Below are 12,144 nucleotides of genomic sequence, written 5' to 3'. Positions count from 1 at the left end.
TTAGAGAAGAAGGGAGTGGGGAATTGCTCGGCCAGGCTCCCCTCTATATGCGCGAGCGGTGATTCCCACTCACTAAGGCGGTTTCGAGGATCCTACGGACTAGAGGAGCCTGCCTTTTGGACTCAACAGTCAGGAAGAGGTGCTAGCGCATCTTGCCGCATGCCACCGCGTGGACCTGCAGCTTGTTGGGTCTCTGACCCTTCTCTGCTGGGCTCGTGCGGGCTGGGCCCTGAGGGCTACTGTCTGTGTTATGGAACCCAGGGTACCATGTACACCTGCTGCTAGGCCCTCGCGGCGGCCCACTAACAGAAGACAAAGAGCACCTCTTCGAGCGAAAGGAGGTCCGCGATGGGTAGGACACCTTGCCAAGGGGTACCTCGCGAAGCATCCAAGACTTAGCCATTTCAAGGCTACCACAAGGCCTCATGGAGCTTCCCTCCACGAGATGTATCTCAAGAGATGCCATCCGAATGCCATCACGAGCCAGTGGCGTAGGAGTAACGCTACCTGAGGATGACGCCAGCCATGACGCATACAGAAGAGGAGTGAAGGTCCAAGTTTGCCTGCATAAAGTGAGCTGGCTGCTGCCCCCCTTTCCTAAAGGTGTGCGATGGACGGTGCAAGTACAGCAGGGGGTGTCGACACCGACCACAACCACCCCTATGAGCCAGGCTGGTCAGTGTAACCATGGACTGTCCTCTTCCTTGGGTCGTTCTGTGGTTACCCCTCGATGAAACTTTCTTGGGGAGGAGGGCCAAGGCCTCTATAAAAGGAAGGGCAGGTGCCCAATAGTGTAGGCCGCTCTTTTGCTCTCCCTCTAGATCCCCAGCAAATGCTCTTTAGATGCCATCTCTTCTACCTAGAGTAGATCCCATCTAGATGTGGGAGAAGAGGAGCTCCACCACCTTGTACACCATACTCCTCTCGAAGCAAGATCAATACCACTCCAAGGCAGGACGTAGGGGTTTTACCTCACCACGAGGGCCCTGAACCTGGGTAAACACTGTCTCTCTCTATCGTGCCGTCTTCGCGCTACTCCTGCTTCCCCGTGTCGACGTTGAGCTTGGAGCGTTGCTTTTAGCCCCCTGTGATAACCTCAAGATTCTTGACGAGGTACCCGTGTGCTGTTGGATATCACCAGAAGCAATTGAGCAAGATGCAAAACTTTTGAACTTTGAGCATAGTTTGACGATACCCCTCCACCTAAAGGAGCTAGAGATATTAGTAGCTTGTGGTGAAGGATTGTTGTAACTCCTCCAAATTAGATGGACCCAAGGCATGTTTTCCATGTTGAAAATTTTATGCAAGAATTTAATAAGGAGTGCTGGGGATGTTTTCCTTAAAAAATCTCTATTTTGAAACAAGAGAAAACAGATTTCGGAACACATACTCACACTCTACTGGCGAACTCAACATTAGGTCAACTGGTTAAGAAACGACTTTCCCACGAGGGATCTAAGATTTGAAAGACTAGAAGAGATAGCAAAACCTTTTCAAACAAAACCAGGTAAGGTGACTTAGAATTAGAGCGATACCAGATAAGGAGTAAAAAGAAGCCTAGTCATAGTTTTGCAAATACCTTTTATCCTTGAAATAATTTTCACAAGCACTAGACTCAACATCGACTAATAGGAAGGGTTTCCTACAGCCAGTCCTGCTCTAATACCAAAAGTTGTCGGACCTCGGGATCAGGTTATACAGATACGTTATGTCCATTAGACATCGCAGACTTGAGGGTTACTGACCAATCCCAGCCCGAAACACATCAGCAAGCAGGCCGGAATACTATCAGCATTACAACACCTCACACCGCCATGTTAGGTTCGAAGGCTACTGGGTCACCATTCCCAGGCCGAAACTCATTGGTACGCGCCAAAATACCATTGATACAACAACACCTTAACTGCCCTGCTAATCATAATCAAATCCGCATAACAATGAGCTCGAGTGCCTTAAACCCCTCCCGTGCACTTTATATTCGTACGCGCATCATGCACGAGATGGGTAGCCACAACCGGTAACAAATCACTAACTCCACGACTCAAAAAAGGTTATATTGTCAGCTCTTGCCAGAGCATAGAAGCAAAATATTGCAAGCAGAGATCATTGGCCCAACATTACATCAATCAATTGAAGCAAGTTATGCTTCTGGACATAACAAGGTTAACGAAGGATTAAGAGACTAGAAGCATAATGATGACATCCCATTTCGTTGACCCAGGCTGTCGTCTGTGAACCCCAAGCTAATCGTCGATGTCAACATAGAAACCACCATCTGTTAGATACGTAATGCCGTATGAAAATTGCATCGGGATCATACTGGCGTTTTATCGAACATGTGCTAGGCGTCGAGGCCAGCAGGCGCTTCCTACAAGGACGAGAGCAGCGCGGGCAGGACCTCTTCACTACCCTAGCTTGAAGTCTGGAACGAGGAGGAGGCATGGAACGGTCCTGCCGACAACGGCGGTCTGGCGCGGCGACAGTGTGGTGGCGTCACCGCGCTAGGGCTGCATGGGAGGGACGGGGGCGCTAGTGAACGCCTAGTCGATTTCGCTGTCGTGGCGTGTGTGGCCGGCTAGGAATACAAGGTCATGAAACGTGTCCGCGCAGACGCATTCGCGGCGCAAATTTGGGCCGCGTTTGCGTCCCCGCGGATAGGCAGGTCATTTTGCGTCGGGCCTCTAGGCTGGGTGCAAACCAATTTTTTGACCGCGGACACAAACGGATGCATCGGGTAGCTGGAGACGCCCTAAAACAAAGACATTTTTGCAAGATTTGGTGATTCGGACATGTTAAGAAAATTACGAAAATACCTAGTGACCTTCCTAAGATATAGGTTCACATAGTCTTGTTTTCGGGTTTTTGATGTACTAGCTGAATACCCATGCGTCCCTACGGTCTTTTAAGATTTTATAGAATGGTTAAATTTTCAGTTTGCAACGGGAGATAGAATTGTGCTAGAGCATGACGGCTTGCAGCGCTACTTGATGGGTTCCACCCTAGCCGCACACTCTGCTAATCCCACATTGTTCTGTAGCAAAGACAGTCTCATCTATCAGCACGCCCATTGTTAAAACGTCGTCGATTCGGCAACAATGAAATTCATGAGTCCTTTAAATGCACAACTCGGAATTGTGTATTATTTAACTTGTAATTTGACTTTGGATCTTTTCGGGGATCATATCAGTTTTTTTGCTAGCCGCGATGTATTGACATTATTCAGTTTTTCAAAAAAACACCTTTGTACCCAAATCTTGGAAGCTAATATTTTCCAAAGAATTAGTTATATTAGCCAACCATTTTTTCCTCGCTTTCTTTTTTGTTCTGTACACGCTCACTGTCCAACCGGTTCTTCCCGAGCACGGAACCTGCTGCACGCAAGCCTGCAGGTAGGTGCGTCCAGCTAGGGTGCAGTGGCTAGGCTTGCCGCCGGCTGCTAGCACATTTCGCACAAGCGCGTGTATAATATCTGGAGGGGATTCCGACCCTGCTCAGGTTCAGCCTCGTGGTCGCCAGATGACCTTGAGTGCGGCTGCAATGTTGACGCAGCAGCGAAAGATGGCCGTACCGGCACGGAGCACGCCGCTTCCCTCACCTCTGCCCGCCTCTAGCCGCCAAGATGGGAGAGACGAGCGGAACAGGGCAGGGAATAGTTTTTTTTTCTGGTTTCCGGCGAGACAGAGGTCTGCGCGTGCGTCCTGGGAGCACGGGTTAATTAACGGATCAGAAGAGGCAGAACGTTCCGTGCCTCACCGGAGGAGTATGATGGCATGAGGGCGAAGTAACAAGGAAGGGGAGAGACTTCCTCTCGGCGGAGTTGGCAGACCAAGGATGGGGAGACACACAACTTCTCCTCAGAAGCGGTGCAGCCTAGTCCTCCGAATCATGTCTCTGTTGCGTTGGTCGATGTTACGGTTGGGAAGCTATAGCGACGGCGTTTGCAGCTGCATCTGGAAGGATGAAGGGGATAAGGGGAAACTGAATGCATGAGGCATAGAGTAGGGGAAAGAAATAGGCAAACCGGTAAGTTCACTTCGAGGTGGCATATCTCATAAATTGTTTCAACTTCAGGGGCAATTCTAGAACGACGTAGGCGGCTTACAGATGTCAGAATTCAGTGTACATCCCAGTCTGTGGGGAGGATATCGCGAAGGCCAGCCGCACCGGCTCTCGCCCAAAGCGTCGCTTCTACTCTAAACTGCTCACACACGCGCTGGACCGTAGGCCTCTCTCCCTCAAAGACGCAACCGTTTCGGTGCTTCCAAATGAGCCATGGGATGAGCAGCGTGACAGTGGCAAGACCCTTGCGCATTTGCTTCGGAGTTGCTTGCCTCGCCAAGATCCACCATTGGCTGAGTGTGGGCTCATTGTCACGTGGCGAGCATCTGTAAGCCGCCTACATGGCGAGCATCTGTAACCAACTCTTCTTTGCAATGAAATGAAACGCAATGTCATTGCGTTTTCTCGGAAAAAAAAAAAGAAAAAAAAAATTCTAGAACGACGTACCGACCATCAAGTCCTATTTTAATTTATTAGTAAAGATTTGAGAAACATTTAAAACAAAGGATGATTTGCACATATTAAGGTTTCCACTTTATTTTCAAATGCGAATTTTCTTAGTAACATGTCCATGATGCTAATAATGCAAATGCATTTAATTACAAATTTGGGGTCTCAGCATAGAACAAATGCCAACGAGGGTGAAAAGTTTAAGCTGGCTAAGTCACTTGATTTATTGCTGATGAGAGTAAAAACTCGTCTAAGTGATCTAAGCTTCTTGTGTGTTCGGTTGCCCTAATTGCTTTGGATGAGGCCATGAAACTTGTCTTGCTTGCTTGGGTTGGGTATTTTCCGTAGCCACTCCGCTGGTTTAGTTATCTACATTTCCTGCATAGAAGTCCTAAAAGGATAAGGCTCACACTCTCCACATCCTAATAGGATTGGAGACACGTTTGACAACATTGCCTATTCGTAGGAATGATCTCACATATATGTAAGGAAACAAAACCCAACAACAATAAAATTAAACAACTAAAGAGAATCTGTTAAGGAGTATTTGATACAAGTTGGTGGCATGATTTTCACGAATTGACCACAAGAACAATGAACACAACAGGGGAAACAACAGCACGATGGAAACGAGATTACAAAGACACAAATGTGGAGATAAATAGCAAATAGGAATGAGTCCCAAACATCCAATTACAAGTGTCAATGCTGAAGCTCGTCTGAATTGCTTCAATTCAAACGACTTACTCTAATTGGAACATTCTTCTCGCACTGGTAGGTCCACCCTCAAAACCACCCTAAGAAGCTCTAGGGGTGATTTGAACGGTTTTGCAAACCTCAGGGAATGCACTACCTGGTTTTAGACTTTAGGTGGTGTAGTGGTCAAGACGTAAAACTTATGTGTGGTATGTGGACTTCTTGTTTCTCCCTCCCCTCACGGCTCATTTTCTCAGGCAGTACAAGATAAGGACTCGCACCTCATAAACTTACTCCACTAACACACTAATCCACCTCCTGGAATCTCTCTAGATGCATGTGACTTGGCCAACATGCAAAGCACACCAGTAGAGCCATGACTCCACTCACACATGCACCAAGACCCATTCTCATACCACTAACTAGCTGACCAATTTCCAGTGCTAGCCCTGCTAACACCTAATGCATTCACTAATTATTCAGACCACATGTGTACACAATGTCAAGATTAATAGTAACAATTTCCCTCCTAGTCCTTCCTGAAACGCTATGCTCAGACAGTAGCCTGGAGGCTCCAGGCCAATGAAGTCGGAGTCTCCGGGCTCCTGAAGTAGCTGGAGGTGTGGGCTAGAGTCTCTGGGTCCAGTCTGGCTCCTCTTGTGTCGTTTCCGGAGTGTTCGAGCAGTCTGGACCGGAGTTTCTGGGTCCTGGAATCTTCTCGTTCCTGGGGTCCAAAGAATCCAGGCTTGTTTCTGGCTCCTCTTGGGTTGGTTCCGGAGTCTCAGTGCAGCTGGGAGCCTGGGACTGGAGGCTCCGGGTGCTCCTGAGCAGCTTCTCTTCCTTCTTCCCTAGGTGTATCTTCCCCCATCTTCAGCTTGAGTTCTCCATTAGGTCTTCAAGGTACTTGCCTTCATACATAAGTACACACAAGGTTCTTGCATTAGGTAGCAAGCCATTCATGGAGGTATAGAAAAATCACACGTGTTTAGGAATAGATTCACCTCGTCTCATCTCATAAGCCTTCATTAGGGTTCTTGTCGTCAGACCAATTGTATGAGTTGGGATTGTTGATGGAGTTGAGTTTGGCATGGTGATGTCTGGGGTACCCACCGTATCTGGATTGGAAGCAGCATTCGTGGTACATGGTGAATGGTCGAGCCTGTGGCCAATACCCACATATATCACCATGTTTGCCTTCAACCTGAAGGTAGCCAATCGCGGGATTGCATTTTATTGTACCCATGCAACAATGACATCCTAGATATAGCCAAACACTAACGGAAGCAAAATCATGCAGTTAACCAATTCAATTTCTCCCTGCAGGAATTGAGATATTATATAAAAAAATAACACCACATCAACATTTTACATTTACTCTGGAGCAGGTTGACAGTAACACAGATGGATTAGTTGATTTTGAAGAGTTTGTTGCTGCCACACTACATGTGCATCAGCTAGTGGAACATGATACTGAGAAGTGGAAGTCATTGTCTCAGGCTGCATTTGATAAATTCGATGTCGACGGTGATGGCTATATCACATCTGATGAACTAAGAATGGTACACTCCAAATTGCCCAGCTTCATTGCCCGTTTTACTTTTTTTGATGCTGCAAAATACAAGTTCACAATTAAATAAGGAGCTCACCTTCTTATTGACGTATTGCTTCTTTTCTGTAGAATACAGGACTGAAGGGTTCAATTGACCCCCTTCTGAAGGAAGCAGACATTGACAAAGATGGCAAAATAAGCCTTGATGAATTTCGTAGGCTATTGAAAACTGCAAGCATGAGTTCGCGCAACACGACTCCACGGCGCGTATTGAAGTCATAGTTTTTCGTAGCCCCCATATGCCGCACATGTAATTCGTAAGTGTTGCCAGAAAGGCGTCGTGATGTAAATTGGTAAACATTGTGTCTGGATTGGAATACCATGGGCAACTTTTTTTTCCAATTTATAAGATTTGACAGAGATTTGGACAAGTACAAGGAACTAAAGTTACTCACTCCCTCCCATAACATAAGACATTGTGCCAAGCTGTTTTAGCTTGTCAAAACGTTTTTAGTGCATCTCCAGTTGTGTTTCTTTCATTTAGAAAGGGCTTGGGCCGGCGTCCTATAAGAGCGCTGGATCGGTCATATAAATTGCACTAGAGTATGGAAAGCCAAATACATCCGAGTATAGACTAGAGTACAAATTGGATTAAGAGACCAGTGGGTTCATAACCTTGTCCAAGCCAAGCCGGAATGATAACTTTGTTAATATCGTTGATCTCATACCTGTTAAAAAAACTAGCTGGGTAGCCCGCGCAATTGTGCATCTAGGATGGTATAACAAAAAACTTGATATCTAATCTGTCCTATTTCTTCTTGGTACTAATATTTTAAAATTTTAAATAAGAACTAAAAGGTAGAGGGCGGAGTTTTGGCTCCCGAGTCCACCTGAGCCTGATATCTAGACCGTGTCTCGCGCGTGCAGATTGATGAAACAACAAGGAATTGTGCGGATACGGGCGCGGAAGGAGGACCCACAGCAGTAACGCTGGTGTGACAGAGCAAAACCGGGATTTGGAGACGGGGACGATCTAGACCAGCGGTACAGGTCAGTGGCGGATTTGTAGACCACGCGTCAAGATGATTTGATGGCTGGGGCGCCAGAAGGTAGAAAATCCAGGACACCGTGCATGGAAATCTAGATGAAAGAAAAGTGTGTTGGTGCCGGATGAACTTACACTGAAAAATGGGTATTTCTAGTGCCTGACGCCAGGTCCGATTCCTTTGCACACGATCTTGGTGAGTACAATTTTCCCACACTTTGGATTCAGATGAGAGGGAGTGGGCTATTAGAGCATCAAAGCATCCCCAAACCGATTTGGGACACGTCGGACAAAAAAACGCTTCCAGCCGCGTCCCCCAAAGCCGATTTTTGTCCGGTGCGGTCCGATACGGTGTCCGGCGTCCCGAGCCCGTCCCCGTCCCACAGGGGACGCACTGGGCACGCCGGACAGAACGAAAAGCGAGGCGAAGCGACGCGGGCCCGACGCGTCAGCAGCACGGGGAAAATTCATCTCCCACTCCCGCCCCTCCCGCCACATCGCGCCTATCCCGCCGCGCATTTCTGGCCTACCAACACATGTCCCGCCGCCGATTCATTTCTCCTATCCCTCCGATTTATTTCTCCCTCCCGCCGTCCACCCGCCGCCGCTACCCTCTCCCCATTCCATGGCGCTGCCGACAGGCCCAAAAAAGATGGCCAAGAAAGCGGCCAAGAAGCCACCGGGCAATGAGACAAAAGGGGCGAAAGCGCCGTTCGCGAAGCCGCGGAAGGCGCCGGCTCCGAAGAAGAAGCCGGAAGGATGGACCGATGATCAATGGCAGGAAGATTGTCTGCGCCGGAAGATGGCGACAGCGGAGCGGAAAGGACGGAGGGCGGCGGAGCAGGAGAAGAAGGCTCTGGCGGCGCGCCAGCACCAACACGTAATGGCCGGGTGTATCGCCGCCACCAACGCGAGCCCATGGAGTACGTCCTTGCCGGCGTACGTTCCGGGAGTGATCTCTCCGTCGACATCCGCCTTCTACAACGATGGCCCCTCCGGCACTCCCGGGTGCGTGACGCCTAACTTGTCGCCCCAGTACCAGGATGCGCTGCCGCATGGCGGCTTCAACCCCAACAACCTCTACTCCCCGGCGTACGAGCAAGCGGCTCAGCGCGAGGCAGGACCCGGTCCGGACAGCGCCCCGTTCACTGGCCGCAGAGGGCCGCTCGAATTCGACGGCGCCGGTGCTGAGGAGGAGGAGGAGGACGGGGGTGAGGACGAGGAGGAGGAGAAAGAGGAGGGTGTGGACAACGAGAACGACGATGACGACGAGGACGAAGAGGGCGGCGAGGAAGAGGACGAGGAGGCTGCCGCTGACGATGATCTCGTGGAGGTAGACGCGGACGACGTGAAGAAGAAGAAGAAGAAGGCGTCGGGCACACGAGGCCCAAAGTGGACGGTTTTGGAGGATCTATGTCTGTGCGAGTCGTGGGCGAGGGTGAGCCATGCCTCCATCATCGGCGCCAACCAAAAATACGGGAAATATTGGGCGAGGATCAAGGCCGAGTTCGATGAGCTCAAGCTCATCAACAGCGACTACAAGAAAGTGACAATGAAGAGGAGCCAAAAGGCAATGTCAACGCGATGGGCCATCATCCAGGCGTCGGTGAACTCCTTCCATGTGTACCATCACGACTTAGTGAACAGAGGCGACAGCCGCGCCGACGTCTCCCAACTGGTACGACTCTTTTTTACATAATCTGTAGCGCCTACATTGTGTTCGATGAAATGATTCCGCTTCCTTTGGTTAGTTTGACAGGCCATGGATATGTACCGGAAGAACTCGGAAGGTCACAAGACTTTCACGCTGACGCATTGCTATAGCAAGCTCAAAATGAACCACAAATGGAAGTTGACACCCCTGTCGTCGTCCAAGGGGAAGAACGACATTGATCTGGATGCGCCGCTGGCAACGTCGGCAGGGCGTCCTACTGGCAACAAGGCTGCCAAGGCCGCCTTGGCCGATGATGCGTCGTATGAGAAGACGCAGGCGTTGATCACGAAATGCCTCGCCGATGTCTCCTCGACTTTTCTCTCCCACGACAAAAAGGCCGACGAAAGGTGGGCGGAGCTGCTCAAGAGGCAAGAGGAGAATTTGGAGCTCAAGAAACGCAGGGACGACATGTCCCTGCTGAGAGCGTCAACAAAGGGAATGTCTCCCCGGACGCGGGCGGGGCACAACTTCTTCAAAGGCTAGATCCTCAACGACATCGAAGCCAAAATGGCGGCGGCCGAGGCTGCGGCCGACACGGCGGCCCAGGCAGCGGCGGCAACCGCGAAGCAACAGCCGTCAGACCCGTCTTCTACTGCTACACCTACATCGGCCTCTGCCTATGCGTCGGCGACGGAGCAGACGGAGCATGCACATCACCGGGTACATCGCGACGAGGTGATCGTGATCGACGGGCCATCATCGACTCAGGATACGACGCCGCCGAACAACCCCTTCTTCTAATTTAGCATGCACCATCGGTCTGTAATATGATCGCGCGCCCAGTACTTTGATCGCCGCTACTCTGATCGCGATGATTCGGCGGGAACGATCTGTTTTGATTACAAACTATTTGAATTTCTGATTGAGGGCGACGTTTGGAGGACGCGGCTGGGGAGCGACGTCCCCCAAACATGGCACGAAGAAAACATGTTCCCCAAACACTCAATCAGGCGCGATTTGGAAGACGCGACTGGAGATGCTGTTAGGCATCTTAAGTGGACGCGATCCAAAACGGGCGACTCAAATGTTTCGATTCTATTAATTTGGATCACGTCATGAATATAATTTGGGCCGCGATCCTTCTTGCCAGTCCTCAGTCTGCCATGGCCCGTTGGCCGAATACTAAAAGAATCAAATGAAAATGAAAATTAAATGCGCCCAAAATCTAGATATATTTCACTAATTTCAAAGATAATTTTCACAGAAAAAATAAAAGAAAAAAAGAACAACGGGTGCGCCCCTAGTGACAACGTCGCCACCTACTCCTCTTCGTCCTTGTTGGTGAGGTCAACGAGCGTGTTGCTGCGCGCACTTAGGGTACTCCGGTGGCATGTGTTAGAGCATCTCCAACGGGCGCTGGAAAAATTGACGCCCTATACGAGGTCGGTTTCAGCGCGCTGTAAACACATAGCGCGTGCAGCGGTGAAAAGTGCCCCGCCGGAAGCGGCATTTTACCATGCGTTCTCGGGCAGGAAAAATGCTCCTCCGCTGGGCGCGCCATTTTGCAGCGCGCGGCGTGGCGCGAACGTCTACTCGCTCGCCGTTGTCAATTCAAAATAATTCAAACAATTCAAATAGAACACAAAATTTATTTAAAAATACGAAATATATTAAAAGTTCGACGATACGAAATACATTTTATTTGAAACTAGTCTATCCTACTCCGAATCCCACGTGAAGTCGGACAAGTCGCAGCTCGGAGTCGTCTCGGACACCGGCGTCGAATTCCACTCGAAGGAGGAGGAGGAGGAGGAGAGAACGATGGTGGACGGCCCGGCGCCGTTTTTCCTCTCCTCCTCCTTCCTCGCCGCCTTTCTCGCCGCTGACTCCGCCCGGCGCTTCTCGCGGCTCGCCTTCTTCGCCGCTGCCGCCGCTGCCTTCTCCTCCTAATTCCAATTGTAAAACGCCTCCATCGCCGCGACGTCTTCGGGAAATTGTCGCGCCCACTCGAGGCGGACCGCTGCTCGACTCCCGTCGGCAGCGCTGCTGCTCGCACGTGATGGCCGGCGATGGCGGCGCGAGCGCCTCCGCCTGCTCCCGCGTCCAGACGTCGTGGAAGTTCATCGTCCGGCGGGAGCGGCCGAGGCGCCAGGCGACGGCGTCGTACGCCCGCGCCGCCTCGTGCGCCGTGTCGAATGTCCCGAGGCGGATCCACTCGTCGCCGGAGCGGATCTCCGCGTCAAAGCGGCCGCTTGGCCGCGCCCGGACGCCGAAGTAGCCGGAGGCGGGGCGGCGGCGCGGAGGCATGGTGCCGGAGACGGAGGCGGAACGTCGGCGCGGAGGCAGAGCGGTAGGGGAGAGAGAGCGAGGCGGAGCGACACGCGGAAGATTCAGACGGTTGGCGCGTTCGCGCGTGTCGCGTTTATAGCGCGCGGCAGCGCACGCGGCAACTTTCCCGCGCGGGCGCGGCAATTTTTTTACCGCGCGCGCCCTTTTCCCGCGTCTGCTGGAGCTTCGCGCGGGCGCCCGCGCGCGCCAAACTGGCGGTTTTTTTTGCCGCGCGCGCTTTTTACAGCGTCTGTTGGAGATGCTCTTATGGAGGAGGCGGAAGCGGAACCATCTGGCCGTACATGGTGGTAGTGGTGGAGTTGTTGGCTGCACCGTGGTGTGCTCGCCACCAAGGCAGTGAGT

The 12,144-nt window shown here is 51.0% G+C and overlaps 1 protein-coding gene across 3 annotated transcripts in view; it reads left to right on the top strand.

Moving 5' to 3' along the window:
* LOC124681382 (calcium-dependent protein kinase 18) overlaps positions 1-7,267 on the top strand; it is a 34,115-nt gene extending 26,848 nt beyond the window's left edge. For 2 of the 3 annotated variants that reach the window (XM_047216306.1, XM_047216305.1), the window contains 2 exons: positions 6,591-6,764; positions 6,884-7,267. In XM_047216306.1, coding sequence (XP_047072262.1) covers positions 6,591-6,764; positions 6,884-7,036 — 327 coding nt within the window. In that variant the 3' untranslated portion in view covers positions 7,037-7,267. Of the gene's footprint in view, positions 1-6,528; positions 6,765-6,883 lie in introns of those variants that run through there. The other variant, XM_047216308.1, reaches the window with a different exon arrangement.
* The last annotated feature ends 4,877 nt before the right edge of the window (positions 7,268-12,144 follow it).

The sequence above is a fragment of the Lolium rigidum genome, unplaced genomic scaffold (genome assembly GCF_022539505.1).
Source record: "Lolium rigidum isolate FL_2022 unplaced genomic scaffold, APGP_CSIRO_Lrig_0.1 contig_41433_1, whole genome shotgun sequence".
Lineage (NCBI taxonomy): Eukaryota > Viridiplantae > Streptophyta > Magnoliopsida > Poales > Poaceae > Lolium > Lolium rigidum.
This window is presented reverse-complemented; position numbering and strand designations above follow the sequence as displayed.